Consider the following 25,492-nt stretch of genomic DNA (forward strand, 5'->3'; position numbering starts at 1 on the left):
CTTCCTCCAGTCTAATATAATATGTGGTATAGCGCCATTATTAGGGGACGCGGTCATTTGGTCTACAGCATGATGGTCGACATGGGTCTAGGTTGACATGGGAAAAGGTCATTAGTTCAACAGTATCTAGGTTGATATGGGGTGTTTCATGAGCGCAGCAAGTGATGCGAGGGGATGCAGTGCACTTTAAACTGTGTCCATGTCAACTGTGTTAACATTCTGGTCAAAAACCAGTGAAAAACCACCTGTCGACCTTATGACCTGTCGACCTTTTGACTGTTGACCTAGACATTGTCGAACTAATGACATGTTGAACTAATGACCTTTCGACCTAGAACCATGTCGACATACACCCATGTCGACCAAATGATCCCAACCGGTTATTAGACCACCTCCGCCACTGAGGACTGAAGAGCCTCCGTATTACACAGATATATATGTATATGGCACAGCGGACCAACCCCATGTAAATAAATACACCGGCGTCCAGTCTGAGGCGATTGTTTAATCCGAGACTAATAAAAACAATGAAAAAGACATTTAAAAACACAATGAAATTAGACATGAAAACACGGCCAACGGAATGGATTCCAATTCTAAGTCCATCTCCATGGAACTTCCATGTGTAAAATGAAACAATAAAAAGGTATTTAATTGCACTACCAACATGCAGCGCAGGCACTGTGCGCCCTGCTCCCAAGAGCTTACAATCTAATTGTGGTATCGGAGGACACCCATCTGTTAAAAGTGCAGTCTCTTACGAATACATCACCTAATAAATACATATACTTATATAGAAGTTTACCAAATGGCTAAGCTTGGTATACTGCAGAACTGAAATACTGTGAACACATCGTTTCAGGGATTAAAGCAAAAAAAAAAAAAAATAGTTTTTTAATATGATGGCTTAAAAAAATACTGATGTCGCCTACACACAGCGGAGTTGGTCATATTGTGTTGCGCCAATTTTCACGAGAATGCGGCTTATCGATTTCACTGGAACAAATGACATCACTGAGGAAAGGCAAGGGACAGCCACTGCGCCGCCTGGACCAATAGAATGCAGCACACTGTGATACGCAGCTCCTGGTGATCCAGCAGGGAGCGCTGTCCTTGGTACTGGTTGCACCCACAGAGCATCCTCCTCCCCCTTGCGGGGACAATGAGACTTTAATCCGTCTGTTCTATCTGGTGTGTGGAGTCTTTATAGGGTTGCTTTGAGGACATACCACTGATAAACCAGGACTTACAGCGAATATATTTGTACAAGCCACAGGTCCCAGATACCTGAATGCTGCAGGATAAAGAATAAGCACATAAATATGTTCTGGAACAGCTGGAAAGAGCAGGAACTGGGCTGCAGCAGCTGGTGACAGAGTTGGTTCTGTCCGCTCTTTAAATGTCCAGGTAAGGTTTAGCTCAAGTCGTACCCGGTGGTGAAACGGTTACAACTGGAAGAAAAGCCGAACATCACCTGTACTCGCGCGTTTCAACGGTGAAACAGACAGGGCCAGGTCCAACAACGCGTTTCACCAGCATTAACAAGGACTGCTACTGATGAGTAACCAGTAATCACTCCCCTGAGCCCGGGTGGTTATTAGCACAGATCACCCGAATGTCCCCAGGTATCAGATCCCTATCCTGATCCCCATCCTAGTGTTACATTAAAATCACACATGATCTAATACTAATCACTCACATGCCATCCGTGCCTATAGCGGTCTGTCCCCTGTATTATATCATAATCACTAGCACTGGAGGCCGGAGTAATGTTGGTTATAATCGCATTCTGAGAGTGGGATTGGATTTCTGTCCATTATGGAGAACTTTAGATCCAATGTAATATGGGTGGGTGCGTGGTAGTGGGGTGGGGGGTAGAGGATATAGAACTATTTTCCCGTTACAATACTCAGAGAATATCCCACTAACGCTCTGTAACAAAGGAAGGGATCATGCGTGTGATGCTGCCCCTAGTGATCAGAGGTGCTTGGAATGGACAAAGTAGGCTCTGCGCTGACACCAACAGCTGAAGGCGTAGCTAACTGTACAAACACAGCGTGAAGAGGGCACTTCCCATGCACGAGAGGCCGATCCTCAGGCTTTCCGTCACATGACTGTGAATGGGCTCCAATAGCCGGACTGCCTGTGATAATAAAAAGGCAAAGAGAGAATAAAAACTATGAACAGAAAGGGCTAAAAGGGGCCAGTCCCTGCTCCTTTCCCCCAAATCACTGAATGTCAAGTAGCAGCTACAGGAACAGACAGCCGTCCCTCGGCAGGCTGGAGCCTCTGACTGTCCACGTTAGCACAGGTGGTGAGGAGGTGGGTTGGGACAGCTCCAGTCTCTGTGCATTTAGTCACTGGAGGCATGGTCTGTTGCTGGACAAGTAGTCACTCGTTGTCCGGTTCTGGGGCGGCAGCTCCGCTGTGCTGCGGTCGGGTCTCTGGGTGACTCCCCTCGAATCGCTGCGAGGCAATGGCAGCCTGGTGGGACATGCTCTTCCTCACTATGTCTCCTTTACGCCATAAGACCACCTCCTGGAAGGGGAGAGATCAGGTCAGTGGCTGTAGCGTCACCGTCGGCTTTAAGAGAGGTAACGATGTCATCAACACAAAACAAGCGCTAAAGAGAGTGTGACGGGCACAGTACAGTGATCACAGCATATGGGCATGGGGGGGGGGGGGGGAACGACACGCGGGCGACCATCGAATGATGTGGAACGTGCACCCAAACCTAAGTGACTCTCAGATCACTTAGATTTCTGTGCACCCTCAGGAGGAAGTGGGCGGGCACTGATGTCAGCTGGTTGCCCCGGCACTGACGTCACAGCCCGAATACAATGGGAACGCCCATGAGACGCTGGGCATTCCCATGGGTGTGACTATCCATTGCCGCCCCATGCCCCCCGGCCGTAGCCCATGCACATCGGTCCCCGGAGCAGAATAAGGCCCTTTATTTCTTATTATTGTTGTATGCTGTAAATGTGACTCTACTGCCATCTACTGGCCTAGGTCAGGGGTAGCCAACGGCAGTCCTCTGCCAGTCACATTCTCCAGCTGACCTCGCAGGCACACAGGTGCACTCATTGTTCAGACACATTGTAAGTGATCCACAGGTGGAGGTAATTACTTCACTTGTGATTCTGTGAGGAGATCTGGAAAACATGCCCTGTTGGTAGCTCTCGGGGACTGGAGTTGGCTACCCCAGGCCTAGGTCATAGCTGTATATATATCTTATAGCAAATATTCAGAGTGTGGAAAGAGGTGGAACCTTTGTGTATAAGATTTACAGGCAGAGAGACCCCTCACATGTATGTGCAAGGCTTTCCTCACACTCCTGGTTATATCCAGTCTCTGTAATCATGCCGTGTAATCAGGAGAATTAGTGACACAAGTCTTCATGATTCAGTGTGACAGAAGCCCCTAATCGCTACTGTGCTCTGTGTGTAGCTTACTGCTGCCTCTATTTCCCTCCTCACTGACACATCCCTCATCTCCTGATATACTCTGTGCTGCTGGGGACCCTGCTCCTCCCACTATATAACTCTCAGTCTGTGGCTTCCTGCTGCCCCCATTCCTCTCCTCACATCATGTCACTGCCCCTGTCACATGCAGCCCTGTCCTCACTGACACATCCCTCATCTCCTGATATACTCTGTGCTGCTGGGGACCCTGCTCCTCCCACTATATAACTCTCAGTCTGTGGCTTCCTGCTGCCCCCATTCCCCTCCTCACATCATGTCACTGCCCCTGTCACATGCAGCCCTGTCCTCACTGACACATCCCTCATCTCCTGATATACTCTGTGCTGCTGGGGACCCTGCTCCTCTCACTATATAACTCTCAGTCTGTGGCTTCCTGCTGCCTCCATTCCCCTCCTCACATCACATCACTGCCCCTGTCACATGCAGCCCTGTCCTCACTGACACATCACTCATCTCCTGATATACTCTGTGCTGCTGGGGACGCTGCTCCTCCCACTATATAACTCTCAGTCTGTGGCTTCCTGCTGCCCCTCATTCCCCTCCTCACATCATGTCACTGCCCCTGTCACATGCAGCCATGTCCTCACTGACACATCACTCATCTCCTGATATACTCTGTGCTGCTGGGGACCCTGCTCCTCCCACTATATAACTCTCAGTCTGTGGCTTCCTGCTGCCTCCATTCCCCTCCTCACATCATGTCACTGCCCCTGTCACATGCAGCCCTGTCCTCACTGACACATCACTCATCTCCTGATATACTCTGTGCTGCTGGGGACCCTGCTCCTCCCACTATATAACTCTCAGTCTGTGGCTTCCTGCTGCCTCCATTCCCCTCCTCACATCATGTCACTGCCCCTGTCACATGCAGCCCTGTCCTCACTGACACATCATTCATCTCCTGATATACTCTGTGCTGCTGGGGACCCTGCTCCTCCCACTATATAACTCTCAGTCTGTGGCTTCCTGCTGCCCCCATTCCCCTCCTCACATCATGTCACTGCCCCGGTCACATACAGCGCTGTCCTCACTGGCACATCCCTTATCTCCTGATATACTATGTGCTGCTGGGGGACCCTGCTCCTCCCACTATATAACTCTCAGTCTGTGGCTTCCTGCTGCCCCCATTCCCCTCCTCACATCATGTCACTCCCCTGTCACATGCAGCCCTGTCCTCACTGACACATCACTCACCTCCTGATATACTCTGTGCTGCTGGGGACCCTGCACCTCCCACTATATAACTCTCAGTCTGTGGCTTCCTGCTGCCCCCATTCCCCTCCTCACATCATGTTACTGCCCCTGTCACATGCAGTCCTGGACTCACTGACACATCACTCATCTCCTGATATACTCTGTGCTGCTGGGGACCCTGCTCCTCCCACTATATAACTCTCAGACTGTGGCTTCCTGCTGCCCCCATTCCCCTCCTCACATCATGTTACTGCCCCTGTCACATACAGCCCTGTCCTCACTGACACATCATTCATCTCCTGATATACTCTGTGCTGCTGGGGACCCTGCTCCTCCCACTATATAACTCTCAGTCTGTGGCTTCCTGCTGCCTCCATTCCCCTCCTCACATCATGTCACTGCCCCTGTCACATACAGCGCTGTCCTCACTGGCACATCCCTTATCTCCTGATATACTCTGTGCTGCTGGGGGACCCTGCTCCTCCCACTATATAACTCTCAGTCTGTGGCTTCCTGCTGCCCCCATTCCCCTCCTCACATCATGTCACTCCCCTGTCACATGCAGCCCTGTCCTCACTGACACATCACTCATCTCCTGATATACTCTGTGCTGCTGGGGACCCTGCTCCTCCCACTATATAACTCTCAGACTGTGGCTTCCTGCTGCCCCCATTCCCCTCCTCACATCATGTTACTGCCCCTGTCACATACAGCCCTGTCCTCACTGACACATCACTCATCTCCTGATATACTCTGTGCTGCTGGGGACCCTGATCCTCACACTGTATAACTCTCAGTCTGAGTCTTCCTGCTGCCTCCATTCCTCTCCTCACATCATGTCACATGCAGCCCTGTCCTCACTGACACATCCCTCATCTCCTGATATACTCTGTGCTGCTGGGGACCCTGCTCCTCCCACTATATAACTCCCAGTCTGTGGCTTTCTGCTGCCCCCATTCCCCTCCTCACATCATGTCTCTGCCCCTGTCACATGCAGCCCTGTCCTCACTGACACATCACTCACCTCCTGATATACTCTGTGCTGCTGGGGACCCTGCTCCTCCCACTATATAACTCTCAGTCTGTGGCTTCCTGCTGCCCCCATTCCCCTCCTCACATCATGTTACTGCCCCTGTCACATGCAGTCCTGGACTCACTGACACATCACTCATCTCCTGATATACTCTGTGCTGCTGGGGACCCTGCTCCTCCCACTATATAACTCTCAGTCTGTGGCTTCCTGCTGCCCCCATTCCCCTCCTCACATCATGTCACTCCCCTGTCACATGCAGCCCTGTCCTCACTGACACATCACTCACCTCCTGATATACTCTGTGCTGCTGGGGACCCTGCACCTCCCACTATATAACTCTCAGTCTGTGGCTTCCTGCTGCCCCCATTCCCCTCCTCACATCATGTTACTGCCCCTGTCACATGCAGTCCTGGACTCACTGACACATCACTCACCTCCTGATATACTCTGTGCTGCTGGGGACCCTGCTCCTCCCACTATATAACTCTCAGACTGTGGCTTCCTGCTGCCCCCATTCCCCTCCTCACATCATGTTACTGCCCCTGTCACATACAGCCCTGTCCTCACTGACACATCACTCATCTCCTGATATACTCTGTGCTGCTGGGGACCCTGCTCCTCCCACTATATAACTCTCAGACTGTGGCTTCCTGCTGCCCCCATTCCCCTCCTCACATCATGTTACTGCCCCTGTCACATACAGCCCTGTCCTCACTGACACATCATTCATCTCCTGATATACTCTGTGCTGCTGGGGACCCTGCTCCTCCCACTATATAACTCTCAGTCTGTGGCTTCCTGCTGCCTCCATTCCCCTCCTCACATCATGTCACTGCCCCTGTCACATACAGCGCTGTCCTCACTGGCACATCCCTTATCTCCTGATATACTCTGTGCTGCTGGGGGACCCTGCTCCTCCCACTATATAACTCTCAGTCTGTGGCTTCCTGCTGCCCCCATTCCCCTCCTCACATCATGTCACTCCCCTGTCACATGCAGCCCTGTCCTCACTGACACATCACTCATCTCCTGATATACTCTGTGCTGCTGGGGACCCTGCTCCTCCCACTATATAACTCTCAGACTGTGGCTTCCTGCTGCCCCCATTCCCCTCCTCACATCATGTTACTGCCCCTGTCACATACAGCCCTGTCCTCACTGACACATCACTCATCTCCTGATATACTCTGTGCTGCTGGGGACCCTGATCCTCACACTGTATAACTCTCAGTCTGAGTCTTCCTGCTGCCTCCATTCCTCTCCTCACATCATGTCACATGCAGCCCTGTCCTCACTGACACATCCCTCATCTCCTGATATACTCTGTGCTGCTGGGGACCCTGCTCCTCCCACTATATAACTCCCAGTCTGTGGCTTTCTGCTGCCCCCATTCCCCTCCTCACATCATGTCTCTGCCCCTGTCACATGCAGCCCTGTCCTCACTGACACATCACTCACCTCCTGATATACTCTGTGCTGCTGGGGACCCTGCTCCTCCCACTATATAACTCTCAGTCTGTGGCTTCCTGCTGCCCCCATTCCCCTCCTCACATCATGTTACTGCCCCTGTCACATGCAGTCCTGGACTCACTGACACATCACTCATCTCCTGATATACTCTGTGCTGCTGGGGACCCTGCTCCTCCCACTATATAACTCTCAGTCTGTGGCTTCCTGCTGCCCCCATTCCCCTCCTCACATCATGTCACTCCCCTGTCACATGCAGCCCTGTCCTCACTGACACATCACTCACCTCCTGATATACTCTGTGCTGCTGGGGACCCTGCACCTCCCACTATATAACTCTCAGTCTGTGGCTTCCTGCTGCCCCCATTCCCCTCCTCACATCATGTTACTGCCCCTGTCACATGCAGTCCTGGACTCACTGACACATCACTCACCTCCTGATATACTCTGTGCTGCTGGGGACCCTGCTCCTCCCACTATATAACTCTCAGACTGTGGCTTCCTGCTGCCCCCATTCCCCTCCTCACATCATGTTACTGCCCCTGTCACATACAGCCCTGTCCTCACTGACACATCACTCATCTCCTGATATACTCTGTGCTGCTGGGGACCCTGATCCTCACACTGTATAACTCTCAGTCTGTGGCTTCCTGCTGCCTCCATTCCCCTCCTCACATCATGTCACTGCCCCTGTCACATGCAGCCCTGTCCTCGCTGACACATCACTCATCTCCTTATATACTCTGTGCTGCTGGGGACCCTGCTCCTCCCACTATATAACTCTCAGTCTGAGTCTTCCTGCTGCCTCCATTCCTCTCCTCACATCATGTCACTGTCCCTGTCACATGCAGCCCTGTCCTCACTGACACATCCCTCATCTCCTGATATACTCTGTGCTGCTGGGGACCCTGCTCCTCCCACTATATAACTCCCAGTCTGTGGCTTTCTGCTGCCCCCATTCCCCTCCTCACATCATGTCTCTGCCCCTGTCACATGCAGCCCTGTCCTCACTGACACATCACTCACCTCCTGATATACTCTGTGCTGCTGGGGACCCTGCTCCTCCCACTATATAACTCTCAGTCTGTGGCTTCCTGCTGCCCCCATTCCCCTCCTCACATCATGTTACTGCCCCTGTCACATGCAGTCCTGGACTCACTGACACATCACTCATCTCCTGATATACTCTGTGCTGCTGGGGACCCTGCTCCTCCCACTATATAACTCTCAGACTGTGGCTTCCTGCTGCCCCCATTCCCCTCCTCACATCATGTCACTGCCCTGTCACATGCAGCCCTGTCCTCACTGACACATCACTCACCTCCTGATATACTCTGTGCTGCTGGGGACCCTGCTCCTCCCACTATATAACTCTCAGTCTGTGGCTTCCTGCTGCCCCCATTCCCCTCCTCACATCATGTTACTGCCCCTGTCACATGCAGTCCTGGACTCACTGACACATCACTCATCTCCTGATATACTCTGTGCTGCTGGGGACCCTGCTCCTCCCACTATATAACTCTCAGACTGTGGCTTCCTGCTGCCCCCATTCCCCTCCTCACATCATGTTACTGCCCCTGTCACATACAGCCCTGTCCTCACTGGCACACTGCATATAGAGGGGTACAGGGGGCTCAGCCCATGGCTCACCTGCTGTTTGAAGTAGCGCCTCTCCTCCTCGTCTATGAGTACTAGATTGAGGTAATAGCGCACACTGAACTTCTTGTTGATATCCCTCATAGTCGGCGTCAGCTCATATCCTGCAAGGAACAGCCGGATTGGGATGGATTCACCTGCAGGAAACATTATACAGGACATTCCCATCAGCTGCACTTCTGTACAGTATAGAAAGTACACATTCCTTGTAGTAACCAGTCATCCCTCATAGGGCCACACTGATCAGCTGTACTCAGTCATTATTAATAATTCAGTATATATAGTGACTGGATAGGCTGCATTCTCAGTGATGTCACTAGTCACTGGAGAGACTGCACTCTCAGTGACATCACTGGTTCCTAGTGACTAGATAGGCTGCACTCTCAGTGATGTCACTGGTTCCTAGTGACTGGATAGGCTGCACTCTCAGTGATGTCACTGGCTCTTAGTGACTGGATAGGCTGCACTCTTAGTGATGTCACTGGCTCATAGTGACTGGATAGGCCGCACTCTCAGTGATGTCACTGCTTCCTAGTGACTGGAGAGGCTGCTGCACTCTCAGTGATGTCACTGCTTCCTAGTGAATGGATAGGCTGCACTCTCAGTGATGTCACTGGTTCCTAGGGACTGGAGAGGCTGCACTCTCAGTGATGTCACTGGTTCCTAGGGACTGGAGAGGCTACACTCTCTGTGATGTCACTGGTTCCTAGTGACTGGAGAGGCTGCTGCACTCTCAGTGATGTCACTGCTTCCTAGTGAATGGATAGGCTGCATTCTCAGTGAGGTCACTGGTTCCTAGCGAATGGATAGGCTGCATTCTCAGTGATGTCACTGGTTCCTAGTGAATGGATAGGCTGCATTCTCAGTGATGTCACTGGTTCCTAGCAAATGGATAGGCTGCATTCTCAGTGATGTCACTGGTTCCTAGCGAATGGATATGCTGCGCACTCAGTGACGTCACTGAACATATAGAAATATCCAAGCATTACTTTGCATGTAACGGCTGTCATGGTCTCCACTCCTACCACTGTCCTGTAATACAGACCCATCATGAAGCCATAACTGAGTCTGTACTAAGCCAGCAGTGAGCGAATCGGATGCTGGTGCTTCGGAATACAGACTAACAAGCTACCAGAACAATGAGTATTATCCTATAAATGATGAAATATAAACCCAGCGTCGTTCTCCCTCCTGACCTCTCACGGGGGCTCCGTCCATGATCTCGTACTTGGCAATGGTGTCATTTTCGTGGTAAACATTTGGCCCGGTCCCTGTGGTTTCTCGTTTAATGATATCGATCTCCATGTGTTTGATCTTGATCCGTACCAGGAGGAAGTAAATCTTCCCAACGATGACATCTTTGAGGTGATACCTGTTACAAAGCAGAGAGAGAACCCATTGTGACAACCTTTAGCTGGCTGTGGATGTTTCATGGACCCGGGTATATTGTGGGTGATGAGGTGCGGACAGTGTGGCCGGCGATAGCTCTCAGAGCTGGCACTAGAGGAACATAATCAGAAAAGAATTGGAAATGTTGGCAGATGTCTGACTGCACTTCAGCATAATACATGTAGTGCACAGATGGAGAACTGAAGAAACCTGATTTAATGTATGGGAAAGATTTATCCTTTATGCAATAACCAGGTGAAAACGACGGCACCTGCTTATATCCTGTGACTACCAGAGTAGCACCAATCGCCACTGCGTTCTCGGATGGATACAGCCCGGTGCCTCCAAGCTCAACCCTGCAGAATGGTCCGTACCGAAGGACAAGCGATAATTGGTGACAAAAGGCCACCTGTGGATCTGTAGAATGCGTTGGTTAGGAATTAATACAGCACTATTAAAAATGTAAAATTAGTAATGACTGCACCTGTGCACCAGCTAATTGGTCTGGGAAATGTGACATAGTAATGACTGCACCTGTGCACCAGCTAATTGGTCTAGGAATGCAACAGTTCACAATAATTACACCTGTGCACCAGCTAGAGGGTCTGAAAATGTGACATAGTAATGACTGCACCTGTGCACCAGCTAGGGGGTCTGGGAAATGCGACCGTAGGTAATGACTGCACCTGTGCACCAGCTAGGGGGTCTGAAAATGTGGCATAGTAATGACTGCACCTGTGCCCCAGCTAGGTGGTCTGGGAAATGTAAGATATAGTAATGACTGCACCTGTGCACCAGCTAAGTGGTCTGGGAAATGTGACCATAAGTAATGACTACACCTGTGCACCAGCTAAGTGGTCTGGGAAATGTGACATATAGTAATGATTGCACCTGTGCACCAGCTAGGCGGTCTGGGAAATGTGACAGTAATGACTGCACCTGTGCACCAGCTAGGTGGTCTTGGAAATGTGACATAGAGTATGACTACACTTGTGCACCAGCTAGGGGGTCTGGGCCATGTGACCGTAAGTAATGACTACACCTGTGCACCAGCTAAGTGGTCTGGGAAATGTGAAAGTAATGACTGCACCTGTGCCCCAGCTAGGTGGTCTGGGAAATGTGACATACAGTAATGACTACTCCTGTGCACCAGCTAGGTGGTCTGGGAAATGTGACAACTAGTAATGACTGCACCTGTGCACCAGCTAGGGGGTCTGGGAAATGTGACAACTAGTAATGACTGCACCTGTGCACCAGCTAGGGGGTCTGGGCCATGTGACCGTAAGTAATGACTACACCTGTGCACCAGCTAGGTGGTCTGGGAAATGTGAAAGTAATGACTGCACCTTTTTTCTTAAACCATGCCGGAATTATACTGGACAGTAAAGCATCATCTTATTTAGCCAACAGTTAAAATGCTTTAAATAACATCACAAGTAATGCATCACAAATCCCCTGCCGACATCATCAGTGTCGACGGTTTACCTACCTCTAGCTGTACCATTTAGTGTGATACATTCTATTGTAGGACAAAACAATATTGCTACAGATGTATGTTCCCTTTGTTGCGCCTGTGTGATACATAATACTCTGGACCCCCGGATCCCGGTATGCACCAGCCAATCCTGAGAAATAACCCGAATATTCAGCAAATCAGGTCACTGGAACCTAATAGGTAACACGGAACGCCGAAGCAGACTGGCCCAGCCCATGACCAGGTCTACGGTCACATGACGGGAACCTTGGCTCCTGGCTTTTTGCCCGATCAACCTACTTGGACTTGTTGTACTCGAATTCGATGTGCAGGCAGTCTTCAATCCCCACTTCCATCTTGATGGAGGAGTTGAGCTCGGGGTAGGTACTGAGCGTATGGACCACTATATCCATCTCCTTGCCCACATCATTGAGGCGGCGGCTGAGGGTGGCACGTAAGAAATACCTGCACAGACACAAGGGAGGGGACGGGGACTTGTTACATCCTTATACCCCATGTACAAAAGCAGAACACACACAACTGGATATAGCAGATAATAAAGTGTCAGGCCTCTATACAGCGATACCATTATTCCCTACATGCATATACTATGAGTGGAGTGGGGATGATCCACTGTCAGTAAAAACCTCCCATACCCAAAATGAGACAGCAACAGGGGTCAGATCAGAACTGTGGGGCAGATGTATGGAGCAGTGATAAGGGAGGAGAAGAGGCCCATAACAACCAATCAGCACTGAAGTAACATGTATAATTAGCATAATAAAAAAAAATGATACAGAGCAGCTGATTGGTTGCCATGGGCACTTCTCCTCCCTTATCACTGCTACATACACCTACCCCTGTGTGACATGAAATATCCGGTATGGAGCGCCAGTAACAGGACACGCACCGTAACTTCACATTCTGCCCGGTGTAGGATTCGTACGGCTTTTCCACATGGGTGAACTCAAAGTCGAAACTCTGGGACTGCGAGATCTCTCCGGGGCGAGCCAGGTCCTTCACCAAGGAGACAAACTCGTGGTGATTCCCCCGGTCATAGTACAGCTCTGCAGAGAGAAACACAAGACAAGTTCTGTATAATCCGAGAGTAACCGCACGCGTTTCACCTCTGTTCTCTGTAAACAGATACTAAGGCTGGTTATGTATAATCCAATAGTGTTCCCGCTAGGCTGTTTTAGCGGGGCGCTGCGCCCTGCCCGATTTTTAAAGGGCAGAATGCGCCCTGCCCCTCTAGCAGTGCCCCACTAAAACAACCTGCTGCCTGCCCACCGGAGTGCACCGGTGAAGCCAAGCGCCACCATAGATTGCGGTGCACATCGCTTTCCTGGCAGCTCGGGGACGTAGTTATGGCCGGGCACGCCCCCTTCAGTGACACGGCGGCCCGGGCACGCCCCCTTCAGTGACGCGGCGGCCCTCCAGCGCCCTGCCCCGTTTGGTTCCTAGTAGGAACACTAATCAAAGAGTAACCTCACGCGTTCCACCTCTGTTCTCTGTAAACTGGAAACATATACTAAGGCTGGTAATGTATAATCCAAGAGTAACCTCATGCGTTTCACCTCTGTTCTATGTAAACATATACTAAGGCTGGTTATGTATAATCCAAGAGTAACCTCACGTGCTTCACCTCTGTTCTCTGTAAACTGGAAACATATACTAAGGCTGGTTATGTATAATCCAAGAGTAACCTCATGCGTTTCACCTCTGTTCTCTGTAAACATATACTAAGGCTGGTTATGTATAATCCAAGCGTAACCGCCCGTGTTTTACCTCTGTTCTCTGTAAACTGGAAACATATACTAAGGCTGGTTATGTATAATCCAAGAGTAACCTTACGCATTCCACCTCTGTTCTCTGTAAACATATACTAAGGCTGGTTATGTATAATCCAAGAGCAACCTCACGTGCTTCACCTCTGTTCTCTGTAAACTGGAAACATACACTAAGGTTGGTTATGTATAACCCAAGAGTAACCTCATGCATTCCACCTCTGTTCTCTGTAAACTGGAAACATATACTAAGGCTGGTTATGTATAATCCAAGAGTAACCTCATGCGTTTCACCTCTGTTCTATGTAAACATATACTAAGGCTGGTTATGTATAATCCAAGAGTAACCTCACGTGCTTCACCTCTGTTCTCTGTAAACTGGAAACATATACTAAGGCTGGTTATGTATAATCCAAGAGTAACCTCATGCGTTTCACCTCTGTTCTCTGTAAACATATACTAAGGCTGGTTATGTATAATCCAAGCGTAACCGCCCGTGTTTTACCTCTGTTCTCTGTAAACTGGAAACATATACTAAGGCTGGTTATGTATAATCCAAGAGTAACCTTACGCATTCCACCTCTGTTCTCTGTAAACATATACTAAGGCTGGTTATGTATAATCCAAGAGCAACCTCACGTGCTTCACCTCTGTTCTCTGTAAACTGGAAACATACACTAAGGTTGGTTATGTATAACCCAAGAGTAACCTCATGCATTCCACCTCTGTTCTCTGTAAACTGGAAACATATACTAAGGCTGGTTATGTATAATCCAAGAGTAACCTCATGCGTTTCACCTCTGTTCTCTGTAAACATATACTAAGGCTGGTTATGTATAATCCAAGCGTAACCGCACGCGTTTTACCTCTGTTCTCTGTAAACTGGAAACATATACTAAGGCTGGTTATGTATAATCCAAGAGTAACCTTACGCATTCCACCTCTGATCTCTGTAAACATATACTAAGGCTGGTTATGTATAATCCAAGAGTAACCTCACGCGTTTCACCTATGTTAACATATACTAAGGCTGGTTATGTATAATCCAAGAGTAACCTCACGTGTTTCACCTCTGTTCTCTGTAAACATATACTAAGGCTGGTTATGTATAATCCAAGAGTAACCTTATGCATTTCACCTCTGTTCTCTGTAAACTGGAAATATATACTAAGGCTGGTAATGTATAATCAAAGTGTAACCTCACGCATTTCACCTCTGTTCTCTGTAAACATATACTAAGGCTGGTAATGTATAATCCAAGAGTAACCGCACGCGTTTCACCTCTGTTCTCTGTAAACATATACTAAGGCTGGTTATGTATAATCCAAGAGTAACCTCATGCGTTTCACCTCTGTTAACATATACTAAGGCTGGTTATGTATAATCCAAGAGTAACCTCACGTGTTTCACCTCTGTTCTCTGTAAACATATACTAAGGCTGGTTATGTATAATCCAAGAGTAACCTTATGCGTTTCACCTCTGTTCTCTGTAAACATATACTAAGGCTGGTTATGTATAATCCAAGAGTAACCTCACGTGCTTCACCTCTGTTCTCTGTAAACTGGAAACATATACTAAGACTGGTTATGTATAATCCAAGAGTAACCTCATGCGTTTCACCTCTGTTCTCTGTAAACATATACTAAGGCTGGTTATGTATAATCCAAGAGTAACCTCATGCGTTTCACCTCTGTTCTCTGTAAACATATACTAAGGCTGGTTATGTATAATCCAAGAGCAACCTCACGTGTTTCACCTCTGTTCTCTGTAAACTGGAAACATATACTAAGGCTGGTAATGTATAATCAAAGTGTAACCTCACGCATTTCACCTCTGTTCTCTGTAAACATATACTAAGGCTGGTAATGCATAATCCAAGAGTAACCGCACGCGTTTCACCTCTGTTCTCTGTAAACATATACTAAGGCTGGTTATGTATAATCCAAGAGTAACCTCACGCATTTCACCTCTGTTAACATATACTAAGGCTGGGTATGTATAATCCAAGAGTAACCTCACGTGTTTCACCTCTGTTCTCTGTAAACATATACTAAGGCTGGTTATGTATAATCCAAGAGTAACCTCATGCGTTTCACCTCTGTTCTCTGTAAACATATACTAAGGCTGGTTATGTATAATCCAAGAGCAACCTCACGTGTTTCACCTCTGTTCTCTGTAAACTGGAAACATATACTAAGGCTGGTAATGTATAATCAAAGTGTAACCTCACGCATTTCACCTCTGTTCTCTGTAAACATATACTAAGGCTGGTAATGTATAATCCAAGAGTAACCGCACGCGTTTCACCTCTGTTCTCTGTAAACATATACTAAGGCTGGTTATGTATAATCCAAGAGTAACCTCACGCGTTTCACCTCTGTTAACATATACTAAGGCTGGTTATGTATAATCCAAGAGTAACCTCACGTGTTTCACCTCTGTTCTCTGTAAACATATACTAAGGCTGGTTATGTATAATCCAAGAGTAACCTTACGCATTCCACCTCTGTTCTCTGTAAACTGGAATCATATACTAAGGCTGGTTATGTAAATCTACAGTAGGGATCATCATATCAATGTCCAGTATGCAAAGAGTCCTGATGAGAGCTCTTGGGAAGAGTCCCTACCAGCAGGACTGGGAATACACAATACGTATAACCATCTTACCATAACATACCTGATTGCATACATTGTGCTAATGACAGCAAGTGACTGAACAGAGAATAAAGTCAAGAGCAAAAAATGTAAATCAGTCACTTCTCCTATATGTGACCACACATGCAAGGGATCTGAATAGATCCCTCTCTCCATTGCAGTCTTCACATTATTTGCTTAGGTGACATAGGGCATGTTATTATCTGTCACACACATTTGGGATCAGTGGACATGAGTGGAATGTATTATTTGTTGCACACATTTGGGATCAGGTGACAGGGGATATTGTTATCTGTCGCACACATTTGGGATCAGGTGACATAGGGGAATGTATTATCTGTTGCAAACATTTGGGATCAGGTGACAGGGAATGTTATTATCTGTCGCACACACTTGGGATCAGGTGACGTAGGGAATGTATTATCTGTTGCACACATTTGGGATCAGGTGACATAGGGGAATATAGTATCTGTCGCACACATTTGGGATCAGGTGACGTAGGGAATGTATTATCTGTCGCACTCATTTGGGATCAGGTGATGTAGGGAATGTATTATCTGTCGCACTCATTTGGGATTAGGTGACATAGGGGAATGTATTATCTGTTGCATACATTTGGGATCAGGTGACATAGGGGAATATAGTATCTGTCGCACACATTTGGGATCAGGTGACGTAGGGAATGTATTATCTGTCGCACTCATTTGGGATCAGGTGATGTAGGGAATGTATTATCTGTCGCACTCATTTGGGATTAGGTGACATAGGGGAATGTATTATCTGTTGCAAACATTTGGGATCAGGTGACAGGGAATGTTATTATCTGTCGCACACACTTGGGATCAGGTGACGTAGGGAATGTATTATCTGTTGCACACATTTGGGATCAGGTGACATAGGGGAATATAGTATCTGTCGCACACATTTGGGATCAGGTGACGTAGGGAATGTATTATCTGTCGCACTCATTTGGGATCAGGTGATGTAGGGAATGTTTTATCTGTCGCACTCATTTGGGATTAGGTGACATAGGGGAATGTATTATCTGTTGCATACATTTGGGATCAGGTGACATAGGGGAATGTATTATCTGTCGCACTCATTTGGGATCAGGTGATGTAGGGAATGTATTATCTGTCACACACATTTGGGATCAGGTGATATAGGGGAATGTATTATCTGTCACACACATTTGGGATCAGGTGACATAAGGGAATGTATTATCTATCACACACATTTGGGATCAGGTGATATGGGGAATGAATTATCTGGCGCACACATTTGGGATCAGGTGACATAGGGGATGTTATTATCTGTCGCACGCATTTGGGATCAGGTGACGTAGGATATGTTATTATCTGTTGCACACATTTGGGATCAGGTGACATAGGGGATGTTATTATCTGTCGCACACATTTGGGATCAGGTGACATAGGGGATGTTGTTATCTGTCACACACATTTGGGATCAGGTGACGTAGGGGAATGTATTATCTGTCGCACACATTTGGGATCAGGTGACATAGTCGATGTTATTATCTGCCGCACACATTTGGGATCAGGTGACGTAGGGGAATGTATTATCTGTCACACACATTTGGGATCAGGTGACATAGGGGAATGTATTATCTGTCACACACATTTGGGATCAGGTGACATAAGGGAATGTATTATTTGTTGCACGCATTTGGGATCAGGTGATGTAGGGAATGTATTATCTGTCACACACATTTGGGATCAGGTGACATAGGGGAATGTATTATCTGTCACACACATTTGGGATCAGGTGACATAGGGGAATGTATTATCTGTCACACACATTTGGGATCAGGTGACACAAGGGAATGTATTATTTGTTGCACGCATTTGGGATCAGGTGATGTAGGGAATGTATTATCTGTCACACACATTTGGGATCAGGTGACATAGGGGAATGTATTATCTGTCACACACATTTGGGATCAGGTGACATAGGGGAATGTATTATCTGTCACACACATTTGGGATCAGGTGACATAGGGGAATGTATTATCTGCCACACACATTTGGGATCAGGTGACATAAGGGAATGTATTATTTGTTGCACGCATTTGGGATCAGGTGATGTAGGGAATGTATTATCTGTCACACACATTTGGGATCAGGTGATGTAGGGAATGTATTATCTGTCACACACATTTGGGATCAGGTGACATAGGGGAATGTATTATTTGTTGCACGCATTTGGGATCAGGTGATGTAGGGAATGTATTATCTTTTGCGCACATTTGGTATCAGGTTGATGGTTGCTCCTGGTGGCTCGCTACCTGGTTACTAAAGGCAACCGTCGGTGGCGTGGATAGTAAAATGGTGTTCCATGGACCTTGCGGCTGCCACTGTCACATGGTATGTTCCAATAGTCATGTGGTCCAAACTACATTCACACGATAGGAACTCGCTGCCACCATATCACCTGATAACTGATTGCATCAGCTCAGACTTTGCTCATCCTCCTCCTGTACAGAGCGCACACATTCTCCTCAGCAGTAATTATCAAACTTCTGAGAGAGATAAAGTACCAGTCAATCAGCTTCTGCCTTACAGGTTACAGGCTATATTTGAAAAGTACCAGTTAGAAGCTGATTGGTTTGTACTTTATCTCCAAGCTTTATTACCATACTATGGCCTATGCAGAATACAGACCACGCGGGCGACTGACTCATGGGAACCATAATGCAGAGTGCGCCAGTCACCATGGCCTGGCGCAGTAATGACAAGCTTGGGAAATCTCACAATATGGCGGAAATAGAGGAAGTACAGCAGGTGTCTGAAAGAGGTGCTGCGGAGCCCCTACATACATTCTGGGGAAACCGTCCTGCACAATAATAATATATCCCCCTATACAATGTACGGTATATGGTATGGCTCTAGCAGCAGACACTGGGCAGAGGAGACCCTCTGGTGGCAGCTGATGCTGTGATTGGCTGGGCACACACAGTATCAGTAATGCGGCATCAGATCTCCCATCCGCGTCTACACTGCCAGGAGATCCTGATGATGCCACAATGTACTAACTGTATACAGAGCGCCTGACGCAGACCTGTCAGCATGACGGGAGAGTGCACATAATAGTGTCATCATTATCAGTGTACATACGTGTAACTCCCCTGGTGCAGATCAGATCTACATGTTGGCGTGCATGGCTCTCGTACGGGCATTCAGACACCATTACAGACCAGCCCATCCCATTCTCCGGCCATAAGACACGATATATGGGAACTATGCAGATATGCACATCTTACGGAATTCACAGGTACACAGTGTACACACCCGGACTCCGCCCGGCATGCAGTATTAGGCATTTGCCGATCCCTTCATTTTTGTTCCTCCATCTCTGCGGTACAGTGCCTCTGCCCTTGGTACATGGCACATTATACTCCTGGCGCTGCCATGTCGGGCCAATTCTACAAACATTCCCAATCCGGCCATGCAGGAGAGCCCCCCGCCTCAGTCTATACACAGGCATGACTCTGTGGGCGATTCCTGGCACCGGTAAAAGCCCCCAGTGTCGCCCTGGCATCCAGCAGCGGTACATCCCTCATACAATGAAATCCCAGGAACACGGACATTCCCAACAGCTGCTTTGAAGTACAGACGCTTCCTGCAGCAGGCCGTCTGTTTACAGGGACCCCCCATCTGGGACTTGTTCTACAGGCGAATTCCACAGACAAATAAGATGTGACGTCCCCTCTTCCTCTACTGATGTGCATCAGACAGACCGTGCTATACTACATGTCAGGGGGCCGTTGTGGGAGATCACACATGTGCAGTGAGACAGTACGGGGTACATGGTGATCAGAACGTGCTATACTACATGTCAGGGGCCACTGTGTGACATCACACGTGTGCAGCGAGAGTATGGGGTACACACTGATCAGACCATATCATATTACATGTCAGGGGGCCACTGTGTGATATTACACGTGTGCAGTGAGAGTACAGGGTACAAAGAGATCAGTGTTATACTACATGTCAGGGGGCCGCTGTGTGACATCACACGTGTGCAGCGAGAGTATGGGGTACACAGTGATCAGACCGTATCATATTATGTCAGGGAGCCACTGTGTGATATTACACGTGTGCAGTGAGAGAGTACGGGGTACACTGTGATCAGTGTTATACTATATGTCAGGGGCCACTGTGTGATATTACACGTGTGCAGTGAGAGAGTACAGGGTACAAAGAGATCAGTGTACACTACATGTCAGGGGCCACTGTGTGACATCACACGTGTGCAGTAAGAGAGTACGGGGTACATGGTGATCAGTGTTATATTACATGTCAGGGGCCGCTGTGTGACATCACACGTGTGCACTAAGAGAGTACGGGGTACACAGTGATCAGTGTTATACTACATGTCAGGGGGCCGCTGTGTGACATCACACGTGTGCAGCAAGAGAGTATGGGGTACACAGTGATCAGTGTTATACTACATGTCAGGGGCCACTGTGTGACATCACACATGTGCAGTAAGACAGTACGGGGTACATGGTGATCAGTGTTATACTACATGTCAGGGGCCGCTGTGGACATCACACGTGTGCAGCAAGAGAGTACAGGGTACACTGTGATCAGTGTTATACTACATGTCAGGGGGCAGCTGTGTGACATCACACGTGTGCAGTAAGAGAGTACGGGGTAAATGGTGATCAGTGTTATACTACATGTCAGGGGCCGCTGTGTGACATCACACGTGTGCAGTAAGAGAGTACGGGGTACATGGTGATCAGTGTTATATTACATGTCAGGGGCCGCTGTGTGACATCACACGTGTGCAGTAAGACAGTACGGGGTACATGGTGATCGGTGTTATACTACATGTCAGGGGCCGCTGTGTGACATCACACGTGTGCAGTAAGACAGTACGGGGTACACTGTGATCAGTGTTATACTACATGTCAGGGGCCGCTGTGTGACATCACACGTGTGCAGTAAGAGAGTATGGGGTACTTGGTGATCAGTGTTATATTACATGTCAGGGGCCGCTGTGTGACATCACACGTGTGCAGTAAGAGAGTACGGGGTACACAGTGATCAGTGTTATATTACATGTCAGGGGGCCGCCGTGTGACATCACAGGTGTGCAGTGAGAGTGTACGGGGTACACAGTGATCAGTGTTATACTACATGTCAGGGGGCAGCTGTGTGACATCACACGTGTGCAGTAAGAGAGTACGGGGTACATGGTGATCGGTGTTATACTACATGTCAGGGGCCGCTGTGTGACATCACACGTGTGCAGTAAGACAGTACGGGGTAAATGGTGATCAGTGTTATACTACATGTCAGGGGCCACTGTGTGACATCACACGTGTGCAGTAAGACAGTACGGGGTACACTGTGATCAGTGTTATACTACATGTCAGGGGCCGCTGTGTGACATCACACGTGTGCAGTAAGAGAGTACGGGGTACTTGGTGATCAGTGTTATATTACATGTCAGGGGCCGCTGTGTGACATCACACGTGTGCAGTAAGAGAGTACGGGGTACACAGTGATCAGTGTTATACTACATGTCAGGGGGCCGCCGTGTGACATCACAGGTGTGCAGTGAGAGTGTACGGGGTACACAGTGATCAGTGTTATACTACATGTCAGGGGGCAGCTGTGTGACATCACACGTGTGCAGTAAGAGAGTACGGGGTACATGGTGATCAGTGTTATATTACATGTCAGGGGGCAGCTGTGTGACATCACACGTGTGCAGTAAGACAGTACGGGGTACATGGTGATCAGTGTTATACTACATGTCAGGGGCCACTGTGTGACATCACACGTGTGCAGTAAGAGAGTACGGGGTACATGGTGATCAGTGTTATATTACATGTCAGGGGCCGCTGTGTGACATCACACGTGTGCAGTAAGAGAGTACGGGGTACATGGTGATCAGTGTTATACTACATGTCAGGGGCCGCTGTGTGACATCACACGTGTGCAGTACGAGAGTACGGAGTACATGGTGATCAGTGTTATATTACATGTCAGGGGCCGCTGTGTGACATCACACGTGTGCAGTAAGAGAGTACAGGGTACACAGTGATCAGTGTTATACTACATGTCAGGGGGCCGCTGTGTGACATCACACGTGTGCAGTAAGACAGTACGGAGTACATGGTGATCAGTGTTATATTACATGTCAGGGGCCGCTGTGTGACATCAAACGTGTGCAGTAAGAGAGTACGGGGTACATGGTGATCAGTGTTATACTACATGTCAGGGGGCTGCTGTGTGATATCACACATGTGCAGTAAGAGAGTACGGGGTACATGGTGATCAGTGTTATACTACATGTCAGGGGGCCGCTGTGTGACATCACACGTGTGCAGTAAGACAGTACGGGGTACATGGTGATCAGTGTTATACTACATGTCAGGGGCCGCTGTGTGACATCACACGTGTGCAGCGAGAGTATGGGGTACACAGTGATCAGACCATATCATATTACATGTCAGGGGGCCACTGTGTGACATCATACGTGTGCAGTAAGACAGTACGGGGTACACTGTGATCAGTGTTATACTACATGTCAGGGGGCCACTGTGTGATATCACACGTGTGCAGTAAGACAGTACGGGGTACACTGTGATCAGTGTTATACTACATATCAGGGGGCAATACCGCTCGCCACATGGCCGCTGTCCTCCATGACTGCACAGGCCCCAGAGATGCAGCTCAGGACCTGACAGAAAGAGAGGTGCCTACACGGCGGCCGGCGCCAGATCGCTGGAGATGACTAATTCCCACTGTTAGGAACCATTACTCAGCGCAGCCTGCAGCGCACGACAACAGCATCATTCCCTGCAGCTTCTCTATCTGACGCCCTGGTGACGGTACAGCCAGCTATTATACTGGGGCATCGAGACTCCGCCATACTCACAGATTACTGCCAATATGGCGGCCTCTAACTCCACCGTTCCTTAGGGCCACACCAGACTGAGCACCTGCTGCTACAAGTCCATCAGTCTACAGAAGATTCCCCATCTGTCCTCAGGATTCACGCGTGGCCCCCACACTCACATGTATAACAGAGAAGTCTGTCACAATGTCAACATGTCGGCATCCTCGGAATGTTGATAATAAACACAAAGTGAAATGCCGACATTCAGGTTAGCCTTCAGTATGGGAGGGTCAGCTGTGGTATGGCAGGGAAGACAATGCTAGGAAGACAAACCAGGGTACTTCTTTACTTTCACGGCGCCAGCATGGCGCCGCGCCACTTCCGGGTTACACTCGCCACAAACTAAGTAAAATAAACGAAGTTAACGCCATGCCAACATGGATAGTTCATACCTCCACTATCCATGTTGGCATGGAGTTGATTTTAAATAGCGTAGCGAGCCACCGAGCCCGCAGCGTGGGCGAGCGAAGCGAGCCCCGCAAAGGGACTCTGACGCGCGGCGCCATGCTGGCGCCGTGAAAGTAAAGAAGTACCCAAACCAGATATGGTTTTGTTGACATGATATCATGATGACATTATGAATGCCGACTGGGATGGTCTACACAGAATGTACAGCGTGTGACATCACTTACAGAGATACTTCCCTCTCACTCATAACCAGGATAGAGCGGGATGACATCACTATATTAGTGATGTCATACAGATACTGGCCTACATCAACGTACAGACCGAGGCACAGGCTAATCAGACAGAAGATGATAAGCAGCACTGTGTCCGGGGTGGAGCACTCCTTGTAGCCAACATAGAACATGCTGGCTGGGACTTGTAGTGCATCCTAGGCTCTGTCATGCTGGCTGGGACTTGTAGTGCACTCTATGCCCTGTCATGCTGGCTGGGACTTGTAGTGCACACTATGCCCTGTCATGCTGGCTGGGACTTGTAGTGCACCCTATGCCCTGTCATGCTGGCTGGGACTTGTAGTGCACCCTATTCCCTGTCATGCTGGCTGGGACTTGTAGTGCACCCTATGCCCTGTCATGCTGGCTAGGACTTGTAGTGCACCCTATGCCCTGTCATGCTGGCTGGGACTTGTAGTGCACCCTATGCCCTGTCATGCTGGCTGGGACTTGTAGTGCACTCTATGCCCTATCATGCTGGCTGGGACTTGTAGTGCATCCTAGGATCTGTCATGCTGGCTGGTACTTGTAGTGCACCCTATGCACTGTCATGCTGGCTGGGACTTGTATTGCACCCTATGCCCTGTCATGCTGGCTGGGACTTGTAGTGCACTTTATGCCCTGTCATGCTGGCTTGGATTTGTAGTGCACCCTATGCACGGTCATGCTGGCTGGGACTTGTAGTGCACGCTATGCCCTGTTATGCTGGCTAGGACTTGTATTGCACCCTATGCCCTGTCATGCTGGCTGGGACTTGTAGTGCACGCTATGCCCTGTCATGCTGGTTGGGACTTGTAGTGCACGCTATGCCCTGTCATGCTGGCTGGGACTTGTAGTGCACGCTATGCCCTGTCATGCTGGCTGGGACTTGTAGTGCACGCTATGCCCTGTCATGCTGGCTGGGACTTGTAGTGCACTCTATGCCTGTCATGCTGGCTGGGACTTGTAGTGCACGCTATGCCCTGTCATGCTGGCTGGGACTTGTAGTGCACGCTATGCCCTGTCATGCTGGCTGGGACTTGTATTGCACCCTATGCCCTGTCATGCTGGCTGGGACTTGTAGTGCACGCTATGCCCTGTCATGCTGGCTGGGACTTGTATTGCACCCTATGCCCTGTCATGCTGGCTGGGACTTGTAGTGCATCCTAGGATCTGTCATGCTGGCTGGGACTTGTAGTGCATCCTAGGATCTGTCATGCTGGCTGGGACTTGTAGTGCATCCTAGGCTCTGTCATCCTGGCTGGGATTTGTAGTGGCGCCTAGCTCTTGCCCCGCCCACCAGGGGCACTGGCCCCACCCGCCCTGGGCCGTCGGGCGACCCCATCTTACCGATCTGGCCAATGAACTCGATCTTAAGGCCCTGGTGCTCCAGCCGCTTGCCCGGGCTGCGCAGGCTGACAGTGACCCGGCCGGACACGGTCTCCCCGTCATAGAATAGGAAGTATTTCTCCTTCTTGCCATCCTCCGTCTTGTGCTCCACCCGACGGCGGCTCTCCGCATCGGTCAGCGCGATGTCCAGCTCCGCGGCCGGCCCGAACCCGAAGAAGCTCATGGCTCAGGCGAGGGGGGATGCGGAGCCTCAGGCCCGGTATCAGGCGGCACCGAGTCTCCCGGTCTCCGCTGCTCTGGGTGCCGCACACACTGCGCAGGCGCGGAGCTCGGCCAGGGGAACGCTGCAGAACCTGCGCAGGCGCAGAGTGGTCCGCCTGCCAGGCACAGCACGGCCGCCCTGACGCCG

The 25,492-nt window shown here is 49.2% G+C and overlaps 1 protein-coding gene across 1 annotated transcript; it reads right to left on the minus strand.

Annotated features, from left to right (window-relative positions):
• Positions 1–490: 490 nt before the first annotated feature.
• On the minus strand, positions 491–25,429 carry VPS26B (VPS26 retromer complex component B). Its single transcript, XM_083163538.1, has 6 exons — positions 25,084–25,429; positions 12,609–12,765; positions 11,999–12,163; positions 10,032–10,207; positions 8,830–8,972; positions 491–2,538 (listed from the first exon to the last, which is right to left on the minus strand). The coding sequence occupies exons 1-6, from the start codon at positions 25,304–25,306 to the stop codon at positions 2,392–2,394; spliced, it is 1,011 nt and encodes a 336-aa protein (XP_083019664.1). The 5' UTR covers positions 25,307–25,429; the 3' UTR covers positions 491–2,391.
• Positions 25,430–25,492: the final 63 nt, after the last annotated feature.

Source organism: Crinia signifera, chromosome 19, assembly GCF_055691185.1.
Source record: "Crinia signifera chromosome 19, ASM5569118v1, whole genome shotgun sequence".
In the NCBI taxonomy this organism is placed as follows: Eukaryota; Metazoa; Chordata; class Amphibia; order Anura; family Myobatrachidae; genus Crinia; species Crinia signifera.